Here is a 26,977-nt window from a genome sequence, read left to right as displayed (position 1 = left end):
ATTTTTTTTGTGTGTATGCATAACTAATAATTACTCTGACAATCAACGACTCGTCGACAATTAATAATTTAAATATTTATTTTTAATAAAAACTGTTCAAGTTTCCCTGTCCTGAAAAAAAATGTGAATTGAAACTGAAAAATAAAAAAAATTTCAAAGTAACATTTTATGACCAGAGAGTAATCAAGCGTGTATATTACCGCTATCAGCTCCGATATCAATGACAAAGTGAAACGCAGAGCTTTGATCGCGGATGAGTGCTAAATTGGAAAAAAACCGGGCGTCGCAACAGCCGGAGCCTGATCGGACGTATACAATAAGAGCACGTCCGTTGGAATAAATAATTCTCGCAAGTGGCGGGCAAACGCTCGGATTGAAAACACCGAACTCCGATAGTCTGGATCCAGAGCAGAGGCAGAGGCAGAGATAGAGATAGAGGCATCGGACAGTCAGCGGAAAAGCGACGGGTTTACCGAACCGCCAACTTGCCTCGGCCATCTTTCTCTCTCTTTCTCTCTCTCTCAAGCAGGTTTCATTGCAGACGCGGTGGCGTTTGACCGACGTGTGATATGCAGACCAGCGAGAGTGCAAGTGTCACACCGACAACTATCACACACTCTCAGAATTAAACTCACCTACAACGCAACACTTTTTTAACCATTTTTTATTCGGCTCTTCCCGCGGCTTCAAACGCCTGGTGTCCAATATTCACCGCCTCTCAGCGTAACGATATACCGATTGGCACGGAATCTACGCGGTGGAGGGCGAGCCCCAGCGCAAGTGATGAAAAAATAAAAAATAAAACGCGAAAATAAAAATAAAAATAAAAATAAAAAAAATACACGTGGGTAAAGCCTCCGACCGTCAAATTGGCGCCGCTGTCCATCACCGGTGTGCCCCACAGATTGCTGTTGCCGCTGATGCTGCTGGTGCTGCTGGTGCTGGTGCACTCGTACGCTCTGCTCGTGATGAACGCCAATCCATGCACCAGTTGAGAGCTCAGAGAACAATAACGAGACGTCGCGTCGCATCGCGCTGCTTTTCACCCGTTTCATTTGGATCTCTAATGCGGAATTTTTTATTTACATTTTTATTTTAAATTCTTTACGGAGTTATTTTAATTAATTGTTTGGAGATTTATTGAATGCGAGGACTCGAAAAACCTAAAGGGAATTTTATAGATAAGGAAAAAGTAAAAAAGTAAATTTAATCAAGAGAAGTAGGAATAAAAATATATTTAATATATTTCGGATCGAGTACTCGAGTCACGTCTTGAGGTGTCTCTGATGAAGACATTAGTCGGACACGTGTCTGGACGAGGATACTTGGGAAGGGAGTTTATGATTAGACTAGAGCTACTGAGACAATTGACCTTGGCTCCTGGGGGAGGTATATTGGACATTATGGACGCGAGTCCCTCGTGTCCGACAGTTAATTGTACTTTTAGTTCCGAGCTGGACAGTAGCGTCTAGCATCTAGCCTCGGATTAGTGAATCCGCAGTTGAGGACGCACGTAGTATTCAAATTTCGACGGACGTGATCGAGATTGGAGCCGAGATCTTGTTGGCGGTGATGGCATGACTGAGCCATCGGTTGGAAAATTAAAAAGTTGGTAATCTTGTGGGGAAGATAAGAAGCACGAAAATAGTTATGGGTTTTATGAGATAATAAAATGGGCTGTCATTGAGTCCCAGATATGTTTAACTTTCATTAGCTCTGAGTAATAGTTAGTATTTGATATCTGTGTTTGACGTTTGTATCAATGAGTTAGAGCCTCGGGTTCAATATCGAAGTCACGATTCTCCTCTTCAGATAAAAAATTTTTATTGCCAATAAGGGGATTAATTTTAGTTTTTGTACTCCGTAACTAACAATATCGTTGGTAAAAAAAATTACGAGAAATTTTTTTTTGGGTTACGTCAAAAAGTAGGGGAGGGAGGAGCAAAAGGGGGTACTTGAAGAAAGAACAAGTTTTCAAGGACTCAAATACGCTAAATCTTTTTTTTTTTTAATGATATTCAAAGTAAATAGAAAAAATTTTCAGTTACCGTTGAAAAAAAAAATTTTTCATTCCTGCGGGCAAAGTGGGGTACCCCCTAAAAAAGGTAAAAAAAAAAAATTCCTGGATTTTAAACGAATTTGATTAGGTTGAATTTTTTTTTAAGTAATTTACGTGAAGAAAAATTACATTTTACATGTTTATTGGATACAAAAGAAGAAAAAAAAATTTTAATAGTTTTTATCTTAAAACAAACGTCATTAATATTTTTCAACTGACAATCGATTTTTGAAAAAGTTTACCAAAAAAAAATTCAAAGTAACGCTTAATTAGGGGAAGGGGGGGGGGCAAAATGGGATACCCTCAAAATTTCGTCAAAATTTTTTTTTCTCGAAAAACTTTCGAAAATGGTAAAAAATGACATCTAGTATCATTTTACACAATTAAAAGCTAAAAAAAAAACATTTTTATATTTTTTGCGAAAAGTATAATATTGGCGCCAATTTCAAATTTTGAAAAGAAATAACAAGGAAAAACTTTTTTAAAAATATGTTGAGAGTAAATTTTATTACTTACATCAATTTAGAAAGACATTATTACATCAATTTTATTCACTTGAAAAAAAAAAAAAAAATTACTTTTTTTTGGGGTATCCCATTTTGCCCGCAGAAAATAAAAAATTTTTTTCTGATGGCAGTCTAAAATTCGTTATATTTATTTCAAATAGAATCAAAATGAAGCCAATTTACGATATTTATGTCTACGTTTTGCCTACCCTACCTCCTTTTGCCCCCCCCCCCTTTCCCTAAAAACAGATAAAATTTATAAATTTTGTTATTACTTTTAATAAAAACGCGACCGAATAAATTTGACAAATAATAAATTAAATCTGTTTATTTGAATACAATAAATATATATAAAATATTATTTTTCCCACATCTATCAACTTATTTATATGCCTCAATCCCTCAGTACAATAATACACGTACAATATAAAATATATATACGTATATTGTATATATATAAACGATATGATAATGGCTGAAGGGGTGAAGACGTACAAGTGACTCTACACTTGGTTACAATAAAGTCTTGTGCCACCCTCTGGCTAAACCCCCAGGTCCCCTCCTCCCCATCGGCAAGTTACCCTCGTGTGTCTCAAAGCTCTACAGCAATAGCATTACGGCATCACAACGCAAGTTACTTTGTTCCAGAACTTTATTAATTTTTCCCTAGCTCTTGGGGGACGCGATCGAGGCTCTTTGGATGTCGTGCTATTGTCGCGGGGGTGCCAGCAGCATTGCGCATGTCGATTTACTGCCGTGGTTTCGATGAAAAAGGGGTGTAGGTTGTGTTAGTGCGGTAGTAGAATAGAGGCAGAGGTAAAAGAAGAAGAAGCAGAAGAAGAAGAAGAAAGAGGAAGCCAGGGGTGAGTTGGGAAAAGGGGTTGTGACGAGAGAAATTTTAAAATCTGTCTACCCGTTGTCGAACCACCCAAGGAAACTTTATTATTAGCGAGTCGACGAAGGCGGTTGGGAAATGTTAAGCGCGAGTCTTTTGGAACGGGAAAAACGTCCATATTATAAAAGTATAATGTGGATAGAAGAGAGAGAAAGAGAGAAAGACATCGAAAAAGAGAGGGAGAGCATCCTGGATTCTGGTTCCTGGTCGAAAGCTCGTTCACCTCGCTGAGATATTACGCTTTTATAAACTCATTTGCAGCTTTGCTTCTTATATAACAGTTTTCCGTTTTACTTGCTACCTAATACTACCACTACCCCTACTGAGGATCCTAGTACTCTTTATTCACTCTTTCATCATTCAACAAAACTTTTTGAACGCCTTTTTAAAATCGTAAATGAATATGAGACTTTTATACACTAGTTTACTTTTTAAACTACAGCTTTATAATCATTCTTTTTAAGACCAACACTTCTCCTTATTTTCAACTACTCTAATATCGGGTTATTAAGGAATATTTGAAATTAAATTTTCATAATTAACTGTCCATTTTTTTTTTTATTCAATTATATTTTGAATTCTTAAATAAATTCTACGGTAAATTTTTATTTGTACCAAAGACTAATTTCTGAATCGTGTTTTTCAACAAAATTTTACGGTAGTAAAAATAATTTATTTTCTGTACGAGTTTAATTTTTTGAATATCTCAAAAACTACTTGACAGATTGGTTCCAAATTTGCACGGTCTCTGAGGCTTGAAACGACCTATCGATCACACCACCAATTTATCAAATCGCTGAATTGGTTCCACAGATATGGAGACTTCGTACATCCGTACATTCGCCCGAAAATGGAAAAATTGCTCGAAAACGCCCAAAAAATTTTTTCCGCTCTCATAGACACGGTCCGAAAAATCTCAAAAATCCTCTGGCAGTAAATTTCCCGTTCTCGTACAAAACCTATAAATTGTCTGACCACAGAAATATCTCAGCGCCTCTAAATAATTGAGTCCGCGGAGTAGAAACTCGTGTAAGACGTTAACATCTCTGGACACGTCTGAAAACCTGATAGATTTTTCGCACACCTGTTGATGTGTAAAATCCTTTCGGGGCACACACTCCCGCCCCATCTCATTCATCTTTAATAGAATCCCGAGGCTAAATCCATAGTCGGATCACCATGAGCGCGTAATGCGGGCTGGTATTGAGCGGCTAACAATATAAGTGGATAAGAAAGCCATTTTACACTTAGCAGTGAGGTGCATGTAGCCAAGTATTTAGGCATTACGGACATATGGAATGCCCGCGATCAGAACCCGGGTGACAAGCGGTTAATCTGACAGCAGCAACAATGCCCATGACAACCCGAGGGTTATTGTCGAGTGTTGGTAGTGAACCAAATGAACGTCACACTGTCTAAGGAAGGGATAATATGTATGTTGAGGTGGCGCACCAAGACAGGAATAAAGAATATGAGATGTCCTATGGACACCCATAAGAGCAACCAACGCTATACGTGAGTAGCGATAAATACATACGATATTATTTTTTTATATTTCCATTGAAAGTATGTTGAGCAACTAAATCCCCATCACCAGTTTCTAATATATATACACATATGTCTGTATGTATGTAGATATGGGGGGGGGGGCAAACGACCCCTTTTGGGTGCACAGTAGGCTCGACGTCGGCTCACAATGCAGCTTGGCTATTGTGATAATCTCCTTCTCTTATTCACTCACTCACTCTGGTGTATTTTGTCCATGACGTCTTTTTAGTTTTTTGTTCCTTTTAAATCCGATTAGTCGATGCTGTTGCTGTAAAAAGAGCAAATGCCCAAATCGCATTTATATTGGCTGTGTGAATGAGTCGCCAATATTTGGGCGAGGAAAATTTTATTTCAGTGTGCGAGTCGATCCGTAAGTATGTGCTCCCGATTCTCTGTTATGTTTATTTCACAATCCGATTTTTATAAATATAACTTTTTTTGTGCTCCGTAGTCGGGTGTCAATCACTCTGGCAGGTAGATGACAACTTTTTTATTAAATGTTTAATATTGTGTAAGATTATTTTATTTCCTTTCACACTCAATATTTATTATACATTTATTCCCTAAGAATTTCAATTTTATTCAATTAAAAACCAATATTTTTTTTTTTTAAATTTACCCACACCGGGATTCGAACCCACGACCTTACATTCCAGTCATTAGCTACCGATCGCTTAATATCCGTCATTTTGACAATCAGCTGGAATATATTTAGGGGAGGGTGGGGCAGAGCGGCCCCCCTGAAATTTTGATCAAAAAAAAATTTTTTTTTTTTTCGACTAATTACTATAAATCCGATATGTTTGCGCATTTTTACCCCTACGCATGACAATTGGGGCAAAATGGACAAGCCCAAAATTTTGAAAAAGTGATTTTTTCATATTTTTATCGTCAAATTAAAAAAAAATTATTATAATTCCACATTTCTAGCCCTCCGCATAACACCTGGGGCAAAATGGACCAGCCGAAACTTCCGAAAAAATTATTTTGTCATATTTTTCGGCCGTTTCTCTATGTAAGAGGCAAATTTGGTCACTAAAAATTTATAAAAATTAAATTTTTTTTTTTAGTTGATAAATTTTTGAAATAAAGTAAAATTATAGAATTGATTTTTTTTTTATTAAATAACAATTAGTAATTAAGGTAATCGAGAGTGAACGATTTTTTACGCTTTAAAAAATTTTTTTCGAGTAATATAAAACCAAAAATAGTTGTCAAGAGAAAGAAATACATTCTTAATGATGAAAACAATTTAAAAAAAAAAAAACGAAAAAAAAAATTTTTTTATCACTTTTTGAAGGGGGGCCGCTCTGCCCCACAAAAAAAAAAAAAATTTTCAGAATTTTGGCAAAATGTCCATAAATTTGTTCGAAATAGAACAAAACTAAAGTGATCTTATGGTTGAAAGCCACAAAAAATAATAATTGGCTTAGGGGGGGCCACTCTGCCCCACCCTCCCCTATATATATATATCACATTTTCGTCGAAAAAATCTACACTAGACCTTAAAATATTCTTCAAATTCATACTATATCTCAAAAATTTATATAAATATATATATATATATATATATGAATCTTTATTATTGTTACAAGAACGTGACAAACGTCCAAGATATGTTTGCTCGATTTTAATAACTCGGCTCTTTGGACCCTCACTTATCAAACAAGGATCCAATAACATATTTGACGTTGAGACGCCAGAGGGTTCGCTAAATCCGATTGACCACACTCTGTTCATATTGTACATATACCCTACACTCTAGACACATATATAGATATAGCTCTATATATTGCTTTTTCCACTATTTTTCCTGTTCCCCTCTTCCTTTTCCCGCATTTCAACAATTTCATCCTCGTATTCTCTATATCCGAAATCCATGAATTCATATACCGGTAATAATTAATTACATATATATTTATATTCATATACATCTATATATACACAGACGAGCTCATCAGACATTATGATTAAACAATTGTAGACTTAAAACGGTAGACTGTTATTTAAAATATAATATCGATGTTATTTTATTGACTCAGACATCCTGGAGCTGAGCATCAAGACGAAAATTAAATTCGATCTGAGAGAATATTAACTGCTCTAATTGAGACTTAAATACCCCGTCTGGATTTAATATAATTAAGTTATTATATTTAATATCTATATTAAACTGTCGGTTAGATTTTATGAATCATTCAGTGGGTGTATATTTATAAATAATTGTCAAGTCGTGTTACTTGGCCGAGTTATTGCAAGAAATTAATTTACCCGACGGATTTATTTTGTGATATTTTATTTTAAATAGACGTTCTCTTTATTTTTGGCAAAGTATCGGCCATTTATTATTGAACGGTGATCAATTTTATATCAAACTTCTGTTTTATATATTTATTTATAATTTATCATTATTTTTATTCATACTGTAAATTTAGTAAGGGAAGTAAAAATAAAATTTGAATCGTTTTTTAAAGTTACCAATTATTTGGATTCAAATTATTGTGACAGTTCCTGCCACAGGAAATAGAAAAATTCTTTTTTTTAAAATTGGTGTCTATTTTTGACAGACAATTTTTATTTAAGAGGCTTACAAATAAAGGAAAAATTACTGATTTAAATTCATAGCCTTGTTTAATTTTTTCAATTACCCGGAAGTGTCAAAAATTTTAAGTCTGATAACTCAAATTAAAGTTTTTCAAACCAATTTTGTTTTACTATCTGTACAATAATTTGAATCACAGTTTCTAATTTTGGATATACCAAAATTTGTTTGCTTCAATTATTAATATTATTTTAATTTTCAAAATTTGAATTTGAAGTTTTTTGATGAAATTGAGCATCAAAAATTTTTTTTGGAGTTTACTCCTTAAGAATCGATTTCCATATAAGGAGCCCGGTATGGAAAAAATATGAGGTGTAAAATCTACTCAACGAATGACCTCGTTACGATTTTCACTTTTCAGGGGTGAGTGTAGAGGGTATCCTACAGGGCACCGTATGACTGCATTGTATGTATACCATATACCTATATATATATATATATATATTACGGCGCCTTTAACTAATAAATATATAGATAGTATATCAGTCGTACTCTAATGATACGTACAGTGAGCATTATAATTTTGTATTCTCGAGTGTTTTTTTTTAATTTCAAGCTATTACGGATTTCATATTCTTGTTAGGCATTATAAAATTACTTATAAAATTTTTCCATGTCAAGTTATAAACTTTATCATCTTTTTATAAACAAATGGATTAATTAAATATTTTAAGAAAATTTTTGTTCACTATATTTTTTACAACACCGAGTGCTGGGTCTATATTTCCTCCTGGTTGTTATTCGACATGATTTCTGAGGTTCTTTCAATGGAAAATAATAGAAAATAACGGAGGAAAATAAATATTAGAGTCCTAGACTCTCGACAGAACCATGTAGAGGGGTATGTAGAGGGCATCTCGGATGTTGGACTCTTTGGGTCCATCTAATATTTTTTTTTCTCATATTTCCTTCTGGTTGTTCTTCGACATGATTTCTGAGGCTGTTTTTATGGAAAATAATAGAAAATACCGGAGGAATACAAATATTTGAGTCCTAGACTCTCGACAGAATCATGTCGAGGGGTATGTAGAGGGGTATGAACACTCCAATCGTGCGTTGGAGCTGCCACATACACTTTTTTTTTTCATTCCAGTAGAAAAAATGTATTTTGAGATTTATAATGAATTGGGAATCGATTTTTGGCACAGACCAAATTTTGTTGATTTGAATTATTATTAAAATATTGTTATTGTTAAGAACAAAAGTTGAATTGCATAAGAACAAAAAAATATTTATAAATAAATAATATAAAAAATAAAATGTTTGAATAAAAGTTATAAACTCAGTGAATAAGGAATCCACAAGGACTATTTCCATTTATGTAAATAAAAGTCTTCCACACAAGTTAACCAGCCAAGTCTGTTCGAAATACAACCAAGTCTCTGTGCAAGTAGTTACATCTTTTAAAACTTTTACTACAACAAGTTGTAGAGATAGGCTGCGTTCCGTGTTACTACTGGCTTCCTCGGAATTCATCTTGTCTCCAATTGTCGCTTTATACTCTCTCACTGTACTTTTTGTATATTTATTCTCTTCTCAATCTCAACAAAACTCTGCCACTACTTCAGTTATAAAATTTTAAATGAAAAATTTCCATTCGCATTCATTTAAACCTAATTTCGATTTGAAATTTCTGAATAAATCCGAGGCCTATGATTTAATTGTTAAATTTTTTTTTTCATGGTATAAATATGTAAATTAAATGTATGATGGGATGTGTCGTGCATCTGGCGACGTAAATATTAATTAATTGACGATAGAGAGCCGAAGCTAACGGGAAATTAATAAGCAAATTGCCACGCAATAAAGTTTTAACTTGGGCTGAATGAGTTGCTGGGAATATAACTGAGGGTTGTTTTCTGTATATATAAACTTACGCACCCTTGCTTCGGGCCACAGATGCACTAAGGTTTATATTATACTCTTATTCACTAATACTGCTGATACTTATTGTCGTGCATCTAATTCTCTCTGACAAATTCATTTCATTTAAACTCTCTCTCTTGTTACTATATATTTTTTTCCCCGCTTTTAAGTTACGTCATCAATCGTACACTTAATTATCCTCCTATCAATAACCTAAATTACTTCAACAAAAAAAAATAACAATAATAATAAAAATTATTTAAAGTAAAATTTTAATCAAAATTTTATACTTGACTTTAAATTTAAATTGCGGCTAAACTATTGGCTTTGAAGACAAAGTTGTTGAAAACTTTTTTATAGAGAATTTAATTTCCTATAAAAATGTATTGATGCATAATTGGCGTATGTTCAATTGTTTAGCCGAAATTTAAATTTTAAGGCGCGAAAGTCGAAATTAGTGTTTTTATTTATTTATAGATTAAGAAGTTTAAATTAAATTTATGAGTTATTTATCAGAGATACGACAAAATTGTATATAAATAAATTTGTAGGAAATTAAATATTCTACAAAAAAGGACTCTTCGAATTTTTCAGTAAAATCAATATTTAATAAGTTATTTGAATACAAACTTTAAAAATAGTAATAATAAGAAATGTAAGGAAAAATTTTTCTAAAGAAAGTGAATAAATAAAAATGAGTATTGAGGATGAAAAATAAATAAACAAAGACAAAAAAAGAAATGGAGATAAAGAAGTCGGTAGTGGATGTAGCAAAGAGGTTAGTGACATCAGTCACTGGGTAATTTAATAGCTGGTGGTCCTGGAGGCCGTGATGCCAAAGAGTCGAGGAGCAAGAAGAGATGAGAGACGTGTTGGGTGTATAGGTGTTGCTAGAATACCTCCACACGGGATTACACTGGTGACTGGCGACTGGTGACTGGTGTGGATGGAACCAGCACAGAGCCAGGGCTAAGTAGACGAGTGCTGGAGAAGCGAGGGATGATGATGGTGGACACCGAGTGCTGTGGATGCCCAAGGGATGCGCTGGACATTTGTCAACCAGACGACCGGTGAGTGGATTGGACCTTCAATTCGCTCTTCTCTGTTTCTTTCTCTTTATCCTTTTCCTCATACTCATACTCGGACTCACACTTACACTATTCCTTCACCCCGGCCCCACCCACTACTCGTCCTCATCCTTTCAATCTTTAACTCCATTGTTTTATTCTCGGTTGACGGTTTAAATTTTTTAAAATAATTATTTTTATCCTTTGATCGAATTCTTTGTGAAAATTTATATATATATTTTTACTATAATTTATTAATTGACGTCATCTTTTTCCTTATGAGTTTAGAATAGAGGAACCATGTTTTGTTTTAATCTTTAATTCCAGCTAGACTCTGATGATCATAATTTTTTCTTATTCTTAGAATTAGTACTCACTATTAAATAGTAATAATATCTATAAATTTTGGTAATTAAAAGATTACAGGTGAACTTGTTTTGACACTGTAACATATAACCACGTTCGAATATCACTATATTAGTCATTATAGATAATAATATATTTTTAAGACCATCAGTCACAAGTAGACAATAAAGTGACGCATTTTTATAGACATTGTCTACTTAAATTTAATGATTGCTTTTTAACGATGGATTACTTGTACTGATAACAGTAGAACTTTTGTAATGGAAAAATAATATTACGAATCAGTGCTCTGATACATTAAAACCGTTGTCTTTTGCGATCGCAAGTATTATCATAATTTATTTTTAAGCTTTTGCGAATGTTTTAAAAATGTAAGTATTTTTGAAAATATGTATATAAATATTGAAATTAAGTTTATTAGCTGTCTATATTTTAATTTTTTGTTGATATAAATTTATAGGGGAGGGTGGGGCAGAGCGGCCCCCCTAAGCCAATTATAATTTTTTGTGGCTTTCAACCATAAGATCACTTTACTTTTGTCCTATTTCGAACAAATTTATGGACATTTTGCCAAAATTCTGAAAAATTTTTTTTTTTTTGTGGGGCAGAGCGGCCCCCCTTCAAAAAGTGATAAAAAAAATTTTTTTTTTCGTTTTTTTTTTTTTTTAAATTGTTTTCATCATTAAGAATGTATTTCTTTCTCTCGACAATTATTTTTGGTTTTATATTACTCGAAAAAAATTTTTTAAAGCGTAAAAAATCGTTCACTCTCGATTACCTTAATTACTAATTGTTATTTAATAAAAAAAAATCAATTCTATAATTTTACTTTATTTCAAAAATTTATCAACTAAAAAAAAAAATTTAATTTTTATAAATTTTTAGTGACCAAATTTGCCTCTTACATAGAGAAACGGCCGAAAAATATGAAAAAATAATTTTTTCGGAAGTTTCGGCTGGTCTATTTTGCCCCAGGTGTTAAGCGTAGGGTTAGAAATGTGGAATTACGATAATTTTTTTTTAATTTGACGATAAAAATATGAAAAAATCACTTTTTCAAAATTTTGGGCTTGTCCATTTTGCCTCAAATGTCATGCGTAGGGGTAAAAATGCGCAAACATATCGGATTTGTAGTAATTAGTCGAAAAAAAAAAAATTTTTTTTTTGGTCAAAATTTCAGCGGGGGCCGCTCTGCCCCACCCTCCCCTACTAAAACTTAAATTTGTTACTTCGAGTCATTCGTAAATGCAAATTAATCGACCTAATTATTTTTACTTCAGAAATTTTTAATAAAATTAACTTATTAATGATCATCATCGAGACCCTTCTCTATTTATCGATACTGAATTAACTTTCCGATTCCTTTTCTAACTATATTAAATTACAGGAAAAAGTTATGGGTTGCCTCACTTGCAATATGTATTTCAATGATAACAGCCGAAAATTTGACACATTGTACGACTCGAGAATGTGTAAAGGATAATTTGGAATTCGGTAAAAACTCATAGACACTTTTTTTATGTAATTCGTTACAACAAAATTCAAATAATTTATTGTATTACTATTTCAGAGCTAGCTTTACTGTATAATATGAACCAGAGCGTCAATCCCTGTGATAACTTTTATGAATTCGCTTGCGGTAATTTTGATAACGTTCCTAATGATTATGTACGAACTGTACACCATGATTTTAGTTACCCAGTGGACTCTATAACTCAAAAAGTATATTATTTAATAACAAGTGATCAATTGGATTCACCCACGCAATTTAAATTCCTGAGAAACTTCATGACTTCTTGTGAAAATTTCAGGTTCAATATCAATATTCAAAGTAATTATTTATTTTTCTAATTCGCATATGCATAATATGCCCTAATGCATGCATTATATATACGGAGAAATTATTCATGTTCAAAATGCTACGGTGTCATACACTGATAGAAGGATTTCTTAGTATTTAAAAAATATTTCTTAGTATTTAAGAAATATTTGTTAAATACAAAGAAATATTTATTAAATACAAAGAAATATTTATTAAATACAAAGAAATATTTTTTAAATGCTAAGAAATGATGTTTAAGAAATGATTTCTTAAATACAAAGAAATCTTCTTAAATGCTAAGAAGGATTTCTTAGTATTTAAAAAATATTTCTTTGTATTAAAGAAATCATTTCTTAGTATTTAAGAAATATTTCTTTGTATTTAATAAATATTTCTTTGTATTTAACAAATATTTCTTAAATACTAAGAAATATTTTTTAAATGCTAAGAAATGATGTTTAAGAAATGATTTCTTAAATACAAAGAAATCCTTCTATCAGTGTAGTAATGCCGGACCATATTGGCCGCCTAACGGAAATTGAAATGAACACATGCAAAAATTATCATGACTATAGTAAATTATACAATGGTTACAGTAATTTGTGGTATAATCGTTGTCATTTTTACTATGGCCACAGTAATTTTTGTGTATGCTTATTTCAATGTCCGTTGAGTGGCCGATATATGGTCCGGCATTACTATGACACCATAGCATTTCAAACAAGAATTATTTCTTGGTATTTATAATTAGGGTGGGCTGAAAATCCGCTTTTTTAAAATTTTCATTATTAATACCAAAAATATTATTCTTTGAACAAAAAAAAAATTTTTCGGAAAACAAAAAAAAATTTAGGTCGATATCTTGGGCTCGCCAGATCTCGTTAAAGTTAGAAGTTGTTTAAAATTTTTTTTCCAACATGTTTTGATCGGAAATTTAATTCTCTATAAAAAAAGTCCTATAATAAAATTACGTAAAGTTGATAGTTACTCAGATAATTGCAATTTTGCTCTAAAAAATGGAATTTTTCCAGATATTATTACTTTTTTAGGGTAAAAAATAAATTTTATCATAAAAATTTTATAAGAAATTCAATTTTCTACAAAACAGACTTAATAAAAATTTATTCAAAGTTGATAGTTACAAAGATAATAGCGATTCTTGGTGAAAGCCACCAAATAACGAGAAATTGACTATCTAAACATAAAACTGCCAGTTTCTGAATAACTATAAATTTCAAGTTTTTACCACAAGGCCAATTTTGTAAGAAATTTGATTTTCCATGAAATTTATCTGATAAAATTCATATTTTACCCTGAAAAAGTGATAATATTTTGAAAAATTATATTTTTTAGAACAAAATTGCAATTATCTCAGTAACTATCAACTTTACTTAATTTTATTATAGGACCATTTTTGATGAGAATTAAATTTCCGATCAAAACGTGTTGGAAAAAAAATTTTAAACAACTTCTAACTTCAGCGGGATTTGGCGAGCCTTAGATATCGACCTAAAATTTTTTTTGTTTTCCGAAAAATTTTTTTTTGTACAAAGAAAAAAATTTTTAGTATTAATAATGAAAATTTAAAAAAAGCGTATTTTCGGCCCACCCTAATATATACATTTGATGATTAATAAAATTTACCATTTATTTAATACCGTATGATGTTTTAATTATTCAGATTTTAGCATCGAAAAAGACAAATTGGATGATTTAACTGAAGTGATTTCTAAACTGGGCGAGTGGCCTGTTGTAAAAGGCCCCAAATGGAACAGAACTGACTTCAATTGGGTTGATTTTGAATACGAAGCAGGCGAACTCGGGGCCGGTACAAATAATTATCTTGCTCTCAAGATTCATCTAGAAAAAGGAGGTATGCTCTGTTATGTAAGTATTAATCCAATAGTTATCTGATTAAATAAAATTAAAAAATAGCTTGATAACACTCATTTTGACCTTCTTTATTTCATTGAATAGTTGGATTCACCAAAATTTGAATTTTTATATAAAGATATAGAAAATCAATGGAATAATTCTATGATCAATGCTTATTATAAATATATGGTCGATGTTGCTAAACTTCTTGGCGCCAATGAAACACAAGCGAAAGTGGAACTCATGGAATCACTGGAATTTGAATTGAAACTCATCAATATAAGCACTAACAATAACATATCATCAAATAATACTATTAACAATAGCAGAATGTCGCTAAAGGAAATTAAAGAAAAGTGGCCAGGCATACAATGGGAGGAATTGTTTGCTATGCCGAACAAAACGCAAACGCCACCTAACTTCACAAATGAATCGATAATTTTTATAAAAAATTATCATTATATAACTAAATTAGAAAAATTAATGAATGAAACTCCTAAAAGAGTGCAAGTGAATTACGTCGTATGGAAGACAATTCAATTATTAATCCCCTATGTCGACTCTACAACTCTCCATAAACTTCGACAAACTTATTCTCAGATTAAAAACCCATCAAATGTCTCTAATAATGAGCCGTGTTTCTATCAACTTTACAATTTATTGCCAAATCAAATGATCTACTATTATTTACGCCGTTACCCGGTCAACGAACGAGCCCAGCAAAGTGTAACTAATCAGTTCATTGAAAATATAAAAAAAAAATTTTTAGATACTCTGAATAACACCAATTGGTTGGATGATAAAACCAAAGATGTGCTAAAGACCGAAATAAATTCGTTAAAATTTATCGTTGGTTATTCTGTCGAACTTTTCGATGATAAAAAATTGGATGAATATTTTCAAGGCCTGGAAATCACTCCTGACAATTTTTTAAAAAATTATTTGAACATAAAATCATTCGTTAATAAAAAAAATATCGAAATATTAGTAAGTTCTAAGAATTCATTTGATTGGATGAAGATTACTGGAGTAACCAATTTGTGGAAAGAGAGTGCTTTCAATTTCCAATATTCTAATGCTATTGGTATATTATTTCACTATTTGATTTGTTTTGAGTGCTATTATAGGTTAAATAACTTAAGTTAATCGTAGAAAAATTTAAGTTTTAGGGATCGAATATCTGAGAAATTTATTCTTCAGTATTAATCGTCCAGATTACACCAACTTTGGCTCAATTGGGACCATTATTGGGCACGAGATAGGGCATACTATCCATGTTTCTTACGACGCTGTTAATAAGTTCGGGATAAAAGACAACGGGTGGAGTGCATCGGCAGATAAAAAATTCAGCGAAATAGAAGAGTGCTTAATTGAGCAATACTCGAATTATTCTTATAAAGATACTGAAAAAAAAGTAGGAGTAATAATGTTATAAAATAATAAAAAGTTGATAACCTCATTTTTTAATGATGTGATTGTTTACTTGCAGCTTAACGGTTCATTCTATTTGAACGAAAATATTGCCGACCATATTGGTATACAAGTCGCTTATTCTGCATATCAAGATTGGGTCAAAAAGCATGGACCCGTAGCAAATTATCCTAGCTTGCCTTATAATTCAAATCAATTGTTTTGGCTATCGTACGCCAACACCTACTGCAAATCAAAGTCATCATTGCACGATGTGGATTTTACGGATCCCCATGCTCCATCGGATTTACGTGTTATTGGACCGCTTTCAAGCAGCCCAGATTTTTCGAAAGATTTCAATTGTCCCTTAGGCTCTAACATGAATCCAGTTAAAAAATGTAGCGTGTTTTAGGAAAAATTATCAAAATTTTTTTGTATTATTACAAATTGCTGATAAAATGAATGAAATATTAAACAGATGTAAAAGACAAATATTTTACTTTTCGAAAGGAAATAAAATAAACCAATAATAGAGGAGGGTGGGGCAAGAAGGCCCTCCTCCAAAAAATAATCAATTTTTTTTTAAATTGTTTTCGACGTTAAAAATGTATTTCTTTCTCTTGACAATTATTGTTACTTTTATGCCACTCAAAAAAATTTTTTAAGCTGTAATAAATCGTTTCCCAACAATGAGATTAATTACTAATTGATATTTAATAACAAAAAACTTTTACATTTCTTATTTGTCATTATTTTTAACCCAAAAAACGTGTTTTTTAAATTTTTGTCCGATATATCCTTGATATATATGTAGCGTTGCTACTAGGTGATGCGATCGATAAATTTCAGCAGTTTACGTCGAACATCGATTTTTCATATTTCCGTCTCTACCTCATCCAAGCATATGGTTAAATGCGTGTATGCAGTCCAGCGGTCTATTCCTTATTGTCTCTACGAATGAGGTAGAGACGGAAATATGAAAAATCGATGTTCGACGTTAACTGCCGAAATTTATCGATCGCATCATCTAGCAGCAACGCTACATATATATCCTATTGACCAGGATATATCCTTGATAGATATATCCTATAGATTATAGATAATTTTGCTTTATTAAGAAAATTTATCAATTAAAAAACTCGATATTTTCGAATATTTTTAATAGCCAAATTTGCCCTAGGCATAGAGAATCAGCTGAAAAATTGATAAGTATGTAATTTTTTATAATTTGACGATAAAACTATGAAAAAATGACTTTTTCATATTTTTCGACTGGCCCATTTTGCCCCAGGTTTCGTAGGGATAAAAATGCGCAAATATATCGGGTACATAGTAATTAGACAAAAAAAAAATTTTTTTTCGATCAAATTTTCAGTAGGGGCTTCTTACCGGTTTCCCCTACATTAATTGTTACAATTTATTTGTCGACATCACTCGTTCCTTATAAGTTTAGAATAGGGAACTTACGATTTGAACAAATCGTTAATGAAAGTTAGAAATTATACATCATAATTTTACTCTCTAAAAATGAATCAGTGAAATTTTCGCGAATCAGTGGATAGTCACTTTTTTTACAGCTATAAGTATACCACTAATTCAACCAGTAGTATACTCATAGCTGGTTCCCAGTAAATATTCACTAATTTAAAGTTAATTTCACTGATTCATTTTTAGAAAGCACCAAATTCAAAAAATTGATAATCGCAGGTTCCTATACAAACAATATTTGTAAAAGCCCCAAATTAAAATACAAATATGTCACCTCGTCTTGGCATTGTGACATAGCCACGTTTAAAAAATGGTGTTCATAGATAATGTTTATCACTATAGTAGATCAGTCACAACTGAACAAATGAGTCATACATTTTATGGATATTCCACAAAAATTTAAGTATTTCTCTTTAATGACAGACTAAGTGTACTGATAACAATAGTCATTTTGTCGTGACAATAAAACCTAGAGATTAAAAAAAATAAGTTCATTATTATATTGACGGCGATTCTACGTGTACAGTAGTGAAAAGTACTTACAGACTGCAGCATTTTTGTTCATCAATTCAAAAATGTAAGTATAGATATTCAATTTAATTATCTTTATATATTTACATTACGTTGTTTTTCTGCTTATTTAATTTATACGATCTTCAGAGATGATTTTCTATGATTTTATCCGATGATGTCACCATTAAGTGATTTTCCGTTCTTTTAAAAGCCGTAACACAGTTTTTGCCATAAACCCTTTTCTCAATTAATTTCTCAAAAAGTCATGAGTTCGAATCCCGATCAAGGTTTTTTTTCCCTCAAATAATTTGATAATTTCTTAGGTTTAAGTTATGGTCGATTTGGGTGGCCATCTTTTCCTCTGCGCTATTCGTAGCAGGAAATGTAACCAGCAGCGAAAATAATCCCAGTCATAAAGGTAGTCTTCAATTAATAAATCTGCTACTCTACTTATGTTCAAAAATTAATATAATTTGAATTTATAGGAAGATACAATTGTAAAACTCGAGAGTGTTTTATAGACAATTTAAAATTTGGTGAGTCTTTAAAAATTCCATATAATAGAAATTTTCTATAAGGAGCTAATTATTGATTGAGAAATAATTTTTTAGAATTCGATCTGACGAAAAATATGAACGACAGTGTTGATCCCTGCGAAAATTTTTACGAATACGCTTGTGGTAATTTCGATGATTTACCTCATGCTCCCAAAACGATGAATCGTCATATGGAAGCAACAAGCATTATGAGTCAAGCATTTTCCGCAGCACTGAAAGATCCAAAGTCAGTAAATAAATCCAAACCTTTAAATTTTATTGCGAATTACATGACCGCTTGCGCAGATCTCAACCATAATAATGAATACAAAGGTAATTATTTTCTCAAAGTTACAATCTGTTGAATTAATACTTATAAATTTAAACTATCTTCAGATTTAGACGCCAAAGAAGATAAATTAGACTTTTTGAAAGAAGTAATTTCGAAATTCGGCGGATGGCCGGTTGTAGAAGGCGACAAGTGGAAAGAAACTGATTTTGATTGGATAAAATTTGCTCATAAATCAGGTTCCATGGGTTATTCCTTTGGTCTGGGTTTTTTAAATTTTTTTGTTAATTACACCAACCCTGATAGCCCAGTATCATTTGTGGTAAGTAAATCTATATTCTAATTATTTTTCAATTCAAATACTATCTGATTCACGATAATCATTACAACAATTTTGATTTTTTTTAAATTATTCTCTATACTGTAAAAAGAGCGGTGTTAAAAATGGACTCGTTTTAACTCCGCCCGGTGTAAAAATGCAATTACACCGGTGTAGGAGGAGTAATACACCAGTGTTAAAAATACCGGTGTTAAAGCGGGGTAACCGGAGTAAAAGCGGAGTAAAACCGGTGTAAAAGCGGGGTAACCGGTGTAAAAACGGAGTAATATCGGTGTAAAAGCAGAGTGATACCGGTGTCGAAGTGGGGTAACAGCTGTAAACGCGGAGTAATGCCGGTGTAAAAGCGGGGTAAATTGCGCCCGCTTGGAGTATTAACTTTAAAGATTATAAAAAATAAAAAATGTCATTTCTTTATGAAAATTAATAAAGAATGTCATTTTTTAACAAGTATACACTGTAAAAAGAGCGGTGTTAAAAATGGACTCATTTTAACTCCGCCCGGTGTTAAAACAAAATTACACCGGTGTAGGAGGAGTAATTCACCGGTGTTAAAAATACCGGTGTTAAATCAGGGTAACCGGTGTAAAAGCGGAGTAAAATCGGTGTAAAAGCGGGGTATCCGGTGTAAAAGCGGAGTAATATCGGTGTAAAAGCAGGGTAACCGGTGTCAAAGTGGGGTAATAGGTGTAAACGCGGAGTAATGCCGGTGTAAAAGCGGGGTAAATTGCGTCCGCTTGGAGTATTAACTTTAAAGATTATAAAAAATAAAAAATGTCATTTCTTTATGAAAATTATTAAAAAATATCATTTTTTAACAAGTATAGTGATCGAGTGGGTAAAAATATTCACAATGTAAAATATTTTAACACCGGTAAAAAATCTTTACACCGGCGGCGGCGTTATTTTAACACCAGCTTAGAATATTTACACCGGTGGCGGCGTTATTTTCACACCGCTTTCGGGGGTAAATTTAACACCGATAATTTTAACACCTACGCCGATTGGACTTACACCGGTGATTTTTTTCAGTATAGTGATCGAGTGAGTAAAAATATTCACAATGTAAAATATTTTAACACCGGTAAAAAATCTCTACACCGGCGGCGGCGTTATTTTAACACCAGCTTAGAATATTTACACCGGTAGCGGCGTTATTTTCACACCGCTTTCGGGGGTAAATTTAACACCGATAATTTTAACACCTACACCGTTTGGACTAATCGGATAATCGTCATCATTTGTATGATAATAAAAAATATTTTTATAATTTTTTTGAACAGTTGAGTCCTCCTTTCTTGGAATTCACAGCAGAATATTCAGGGAACCCCCAAAATAATCCTGCAAAGACTGCCTACTACAATTATATGATCAATGTCGCAAAATTTTTGGGAGCTGATGAAACCCGAGCTAAAGAAGATCTTAAGGAAGCATTTGAATTCGAATCAAAACTTATCGCTAAAACCGCCAAAATAGAAAACCTACAGGTAAACTCGATGTCGGTTGAAGAAATGGAGCGAACATGGCCAATCATAAACTGGTCTGAATATTTTGGCAATCACTTGCATCCATATTTTTCTGTTGAAAACAAAACTCTTATAAATATTTCGGATAAAAACTACATCGCAGAATTTGAAAAATTGATGAACACAACTTCCAAAAAAGCCCAAGCAAACTACGCTATTTGGAAAATGATCCAATCCTCGATTCCTTATATAAAATCCGTGACTCTGTACAACTTTGCCAAAACTTACGCGTTTTTTAGGCAGGCTCCTGACACCAGCTTACGTTCATGTGATTCTGAAGTTCAGACATATTTATCAAAACTTATACTAGCTCACTTCGCACGTAACAATCCAATAGCCCCGGAAGTCAAACGTAGTGCTGGCCAAATTTTTTCGAATATTAAGAACAAATTGCTGGATATTTTAAAATCTAATACTTCACAGTCCCAATTTAGTGAAAATATAATCAAGAAAATAGAGAATGTAAAGATTGTTTTTGGTTACCCCGATGAATTGCTGGACGATGAAAAGCTAAATGAATATTTTGAAGCTCTCGAAATCACCAAAGATAATTACTTGGCTAATTGGTTGAGTTCTCAGTCATTTAACACGAGAATGCAATACAGAATGGTGAGTAAGTCGCAAGATGCCTATGACTGGAAGGACATTCTCTCAACTATGTACTTACATAGTCCAGTTCAACAGTCGCAGTATTTTTCACGTGGGAATGTTATCGGTAATTATTTCATTTAATTATCATTATTAAACAGGTTTTTGAATTTTGTCATTCATTTTTCATTGCAGAAATACTGTCAGTGCTGAGCAATTTCTACATTAACCCTAATCGTAATAATTATTCGAACTACGGCGGGATTGGGGCTTTCATAGGTCGCGAATTGGTCAATGTACTTAATATTTCAATGAACTCAAGTAACGATTATCCAAGCGATAATGTAGATAATTGTGATCCTGAGCGATACAGCAACTACACCGGAAGAAACGGAACCAAAGTACGGCTAATCTACAATTTATGTAATGACGTAATGAGCAAAGGAGTTCTTTAAACTAAATCTTTCGTTTTTCAGGAATTGAATTCACTTATGCTGAAGATAGTCACCACTCAACAATTAGGTCTCGAATTTGCTTACTCAGCTTACCAAGAGTGGGCTAAAGAACATGGAGAGGAAAAAAAATTAGCTAATCTATATTCGCCCAATCAATTGTTTTGGTTATCGTACGTCAATGCGTATTGCGCACCGAAGAAGCCGAAATTCACCGTATATGTGCCAATTGATAAGGAGGTTAATTGGCAAATTTTAAACACCCCACAGTTTTCAAAGGACTTCAATTGTCCTCTAGGGTCTTCGATGAATCCCAAAAACAAGTGCAGAGTTCTCTAATGGGAAATTATTCGCTCGTAATTTACTGTCATAAAAAATATTGTTGTGGCAATAAAATGATGTTATAAAATGAGAAATTAATAAATTGCGACATTTACAAAATTTGAAACTTTAATCTTTGACTTTGAAATTATTTGTTTCCTAATTACCAGAAATCTTACCGCGGGCTGTCAAATAAAGATAAATAACAGTTTCTAAAACTCCAACACAATTACGAAATTTGTACTTTTAATAAAAAATATGGAAACTGAAGTTTCTTTATCTTAAGAACTTAGAGTATGGAATTTCCACATTAGCTTAGTAATTGATATCTTTAAATAAATATTATCATGCATGGGGTCATCAGAAAAGTTTTATTGTATTTTTTCTTAATCAAATGATAAGTAAAATATATGTCTCTTAAATATGAAATTTCAGGCCATTAATGAGGTATTAGTTAAACTAAATTTCAAGTCTTTTGTGTCAACAGAAACGATTTCCAAGTATATTGATAACATATGATACGTTAATGACATTTTCAATTAATAATGGAGAAAAATATATATGCTGATGAAACTGACGAATCACACGGAATAAACAATAGCATTTATGAAACCTAGGTATCATCGATAACCGTAGGCTAGTCAATTTCCGCATGTAGTTGTTAATAGCTATCACTTTAACTTCGTTTTTGCCCAGATTAATTTTTTCTTGTTACATTAACCAATCGACCACTATTTAGGTAAAATATGACGAAATAACGGTTTTTTTGGATGATAATTTAATCATGGAGTTTCCGCTCTTAATGACAAAAGAAGTCGATCATAGTTTTTTTATCTCTAGCACTTATTTATGGAATTTCCACATCAATTCCTACTTATCTTTAAACAAGGAATATCATTAATCGAGTCATTAGACGTTCTTAATTGGGTATTTTTCCATTGAATGATAAGGAAATATGATCTGTCTTCCGGAAATTAAATTATATTTTTTTAATGTAAACTTTGTTCAATTGATAATGATAAAGTTTTATACGTTGATGAAACTCTACTTGATGAAACTCTACGTTAATGATTGAGATAAATATATATATATATATAGATGCTGATGAGAATTATTAATCACAGAAAGCCTTGGTCAAATCAAGGCATCATTACTATATCGGAGCTATACCGAATAAAATAACTTATAAATATGTAAGTTAGCATTATTGTTATTGTGTAATCAATTTTAAACTTAACAATTTTTCGTCTACAGAAACAAAATGAGGGCAAGTTGGTTGATAATATTTCTTTCGATCGTTGCGGCTGACAATATAAATGAAAGAAGTAAATGTAAGTAGAATTGGAATTTTTTTTGACAATTGATTTTTTTACACATTTGCTTTCACATCATTTTGTATATTATAATCAATATGTGGATAAAAAATTTGGGTAATGGTCTGGAAGTGGGGCTCCACTTATTTTTCAAAGTTCCAAATGCTTACACCTTAAATATCTATAATTAAACTTTTTCCACGTGTTCAGCTACACGGCGGATTAAATTTTCTGTATGTGATTTTGTCTCCAACACTAGATATCTATCTGAACCTTGCAATCAGAGTGTACAAAATTGATAACATAAAATCATGCAAATTTTCCAAAATAAATTTTAATAAATTTTCTAATAAATATAAATAATTAATTTTATTAATACCGTAAGATGGACGGTGGTGATAGAAAGGTCTAACTAAGAGCTACAAAGATTTTTTGAACTCTTGTATAGTGAAAATTGGCATATTTCTGTTATACACATCATTTTGTATATTATAATCAATATGTGGATAAAAAATTTGTGTTTTTTAAAATCCAAACGAGAAGTTAGAAATTTCTATGATTTAGTGTTGAAGAAACTGCATTTAGCTGAGAGATTTGATATCGCCCGGCAACTATTCATATTTTCTTATTTACAGCAATTTACGACTCCTGTACTACGCATGAGTGTGTTCGGGATAATTTGGAATTTGGTAAGAACTAACAGACATAATATAATTTATTTATTTTTGCAGGAGTTGAAAATTTATTGTTCATTCATTCCAGAGCTCGGTATATTCAATAACATGAATATGAGTGCTGACCCCTGCGACGATTTCTATGAATTCGCTTGTGGCAATTTTGATAACGTTCCTCCTGATGTTGTTCAAAATAAAAATCATAAAAATTATTTTGACGTTTACGATCTTGTTTCCCGAATAAAACAATTAGTAATGTCAAGTGGTTCACCCCACTCATTTCGACCTTTCAAGTTTTTGAAAGATTACATGACTTCCTGTGAAAATTTCTATGATAATATTTATAATCCACGTAATTATAATTTTAATTGTTCAAAATATCTGACCATTTTATAAAATTTACATAATATATGAGGAACTATTTTATTTTAGCTCCCGGTGTCGTGGAAGAAAAATTAGATTATTTGAATGAATTGATATCTAAATTAGGCGGCTGGCCGGCTGTCGAAGGTGACAAATGGAATGAGACTAATTTCGATTGGGTTGATTTCACTCTTAAAGCGGCTGATATTGGTGTTGAGCATGCGTTTTTTCTGAGACGGAGTCTAACGCATCGCCAAAATTTCACCGAATTTTTAGTCGTAAGTAATTTAATTATTTTTATTTTCAATGCGAACAGATGCATAACTTTGTATATTTATTGCCATAAATAGTTGGATCCACCATTGGAAGAACTTTTACACGGATTAGAAGTCATGATGATTGAAATTATTTTTGAGGATTCGCCATATCTCAATTTTATGTTCAATGTTGCTGAATTTTTGGGAGCTAATATGACACATGCTGAAAATGAACTCTTTGACTCAATGGACTTTGAATTAGAAATTAGCAAAATAGCCAGTGAAAGTTTTACTAATTCATTAACTGATGGAAATAAAACTTACGGAATGACCGTAAAAGAAATGATAGATAAATGGCCGAGTATTGATTGGATGAATCTTTTGAATTGGCCAAAGCTGCCTCGGTCTTACATAACAAATGATTCGATAATTTTCATTAAAAATCACGAGTTTGTAACAGGATTTGAAAAATTACTTAGAAAAACTCCCAAAAGAGTGCTAGCCAATTACGCAATGTGGAAGACAGTTCAATATTTGATTCCCTTAGTCCATTCTACGACTCTACATAGGTTACGGAACACTTATATAGGAAAACCATTGGATTTGAATTCCACTGCGTGTATCATACATTTAGAACTAGATCTTCCAGAACTGATGTTGTCTTATTATGCCCATCATCACCCACTTGACCATAAAGTGAAGAGTCAAATTGATCTAATGGCTTTGGATCTTAAACAAAAATTAATAGACACTATAAACAGGACAAATTGGCTGGATGATGAATCCCGGAACAAACTCACTGGAGATATTGAGTCTTTACGGGTTATCACGGGTTATCCCGAGGTATTGTTGGATGACAAAAAAATGGAAGAGTATTTCCAAGGTCTCGAAATTACGCCTGATGATTTCTTAAGGAATATACATGCTGCCAAGGCATTTAGAAAAAATAAAACGTTCACCACAGCTTCAAAGCCAAGTGATGAAACTAATTGGATAGATTTACTACAAGCCGAAATCGACTTGACTTCTGTGAGCGCTTTTAACAGGATGCGCTCTAACTTCATTGGTAATACAATATTTAACGCAGTGTTATTGCTCATAAGTTCGGTAATTTATTATAATTTATTAAACTATTACAGCTATAACTATTCAGGTTTCGAAATATTTATTTTTTAACATCAACCGTCCGACTTATTCAAATTATGGTGCCCTAGGATTCCTTTTTAGCCACGAAATGGGGCATACTGTTCATAACTCTAAAACGTTTTTTGATAATTATGCTTTTGCGCACAATCGGTGGAGTTCATTTTCGTTTGAAAAAGTTAAAGAAAAAAATAACTGTCTCGTTGAACAACTTGGAAACTTCACTTTCAGAGGAACTGAACGAAAAGTTGGTGGAAATATTCTATAATATCACATGATACTAAATTAAATTATATTTTTCTAATGCTGCTGTTTATTTACAGCTGAACGGTCAAACTTTACTAGCAGAAAATATTGCTGACCAGATTGGCATAGAAGTCGCTTATTCAGCATATCAAGATTGGGTCAAAGTGCATGGAAAGGAACCAACATTTCCTAACTTGCCTTATAATCCGAATCAATTGTTTTGGCTATCGTACGCCAATCAGTGGTGTTTATCAAAGTCGGATTTAGACAAACCGTATTTAATGGGCTCGCATCCTCCATATGATAAACGTGTTATCGTACCACTTTCGAATACCCCTGAATTTTCTACAGATTTCAATTGTCCCCTAGGATCGAAAATGAATCCTGTTAAAAAATGTCAGATGTTTGAATAGAAATTTTACGCGAACTTTGTCTCAGCTGACGTGCATCTACTACTTCACATTTATAAATTTTTCAAGAAGGAAACGCAGACAGTACTGTAGGAAAAATCTAAATTGTTCCTTAAGTTTTTTGATGAATCTCTAAAACAAGTTCATCGGTTCGTTCTCTTATGGAAAATCTCCTGGAGATCGAATCTTACTGGCATCAAAAAATATTTTGGCAATAAACTGATGTTATAAAATGAGTAATTAATAAATTTCGAACTTTAATCTTTGACTTTAAAATTATTTGTTTCCCAATTACCAGAAATCTTACCGCGGGCTGTCACATAAAGATAAATAACAGTTTCTAAAACTCCAACACAATTACGAAATTTGTACTTTTAATAAAAAATATGTCAACGGAAGTTTCTTTATCTTAAAAACTTAAAGTATGGAATTTCCACATTAGTTTAGTAATTGATATCTTTAAACAAATATTATCACGTATGGGGTCATCAGAAAAGTTTAATTG

General features: G+C 32.3%; 3 protein-coding genes across 3 annotated transcripts; all 3 read left to right on the top strand.

The window, feature by feature from the left end:
* Positions 1-11,171: 11,171 nt before the first annotated feature.
* LOC130673005 (neprilysin-2-like) lies at positions 11,172-16,696 on the top strand. Its single transcript, XM_057477850.1, has 7 exons — positions 11,172-11,280; positions 12,297-12,403; positions 12,480-12,740; positions 14,413-14,618; positions 14,709-15,690; positions 15,770-16,020; positions 16,096-16,696. Coding segments are annotated over exons 1-7 (2,142 nt in total). The 5' UTR covers positions 11,172-11,278; the 3' UTR covers positions 16,429-16,696.
* Positions 16,697-18,016: 1,320 nt separating this feature from the next.
* LOC130672939 (neprilysin-2-like) lies at positions 18,017-22,192 on the top strand. Its single transcript, XM_057477755.1, has 8 exons — positions 18,017-18,081; positions 18,341-18,435; positions 18,503-18,553; positions 18,629-18,886; positions 18,950-19,164; positions 20,463-21,420; positions 21,489-21,694; positions 21,770-22,192. Coding segments are annotated over exons 1-8 (2,100 nt in total). The 5' UTR covers positions 18,017-18,079; the 3' UTR covers positions 22,085-22,192.
* Positions 22,193-24,161: 1,969 nt separating this feature from the next.
* LOC130673249 (neprilysin-2-like) lies at positions 24,162-26,475 on the top strand. The gene is made up of 5 exons (XM_057478206.1): positions 24,162-24,405; positions 24,486-24,694; positions 24,767-25,780; positions 25,827-26,063; positions 26,140-26,475. Exons 1-5 carry the CDS (start codon positions 24,162-24,164, stop codon positions 26,473-26,475), a joined length of 2,040 nt encoding a protein of 679 aa, XP_057334189.1.
* Positions 26,476-26,977: the final 502 nt, after the last annotated feature.

The sequence above is a fragment of the Microplitis mediator genome, chromosome 8, assembly GCF_029852145.1.
Source record: "Microplitis mediator isolate UGA2020A chromosome 8, iyMicMedi2.1, whole genome shotgun sequence".
Taxonomy (NCBI): Eukaryota; Metazoa; Arthropoda; class Insecta; order Hymenoptera; family Braconidae; genus Microplitis; species Microplitis mediator.
This window is presented reverse-complemented; position numbering and strand designations above follow the sequence as displayed.

What these genes read in the sequence shown, in the direction of transcription:
- LOC130673249 (XM_057478206.1), top strand. Translation starts at nt 24,162, where the DNA reads ATGAATATGAGTGCTGACCCCTGCGACGATTTCTATGAATTCGCTTGT. An exon ending in ATTTCACCGAATTTTTAGTC is followed by an intron (nt 24,695 to 24,766) that starts GTAAGTAATTTA and finishes TGCCATAAATAG; the next exon opens with TTGGATCCACCATTGGAAGA. An exon ending in TGTTATTGCTCATAAGTTCG is followed by an intron (nt 25,781 to 25,826) that starts GTAATTTATTAT and finishes ATAACTATTCAG; the next exon opens with GTTTCGAAATATTTATTTTT.
- LOC130673005 (XM_057477850.1), top strand. An exon ending in AAAGGATAATTTGGAATTCG is followed by an intron (nt 12,404 to 12,479) that starts GTAAAAACTCAT and finishes TTACTATTTCAG; the next exon opens with AGCTAGCTTTACTGTATAAT. An exon ending in GTTCAATATCAATATTCAAA is followed by an intron (nt 12,741 to 14,412) that starts GTAATTATTTAT and finishes TTAATTATTCAG; the next exon opens with ATTTTAGCATCGAAAAAGAC.
- LOC130672939 (XM_057477755.1), top strand. An exon ending in AAATAATCCCAGTCATAAAG is followed by an intron (nt 18,436 to 18,502) that starts GTAGTCTTCAAT and finishes TTGAATTTATAG; the next exon opens with GAAGATACAATTGTAAAACT. An exon ending in CCATAATAATGAATACAAAG is followed by an intron (nt 18,887 to 18,949) that starts GTAATTATTTTC and finishes AACTATCTTCAG; the next exon opens with ATTTAGACGCCAAAGAAGAT.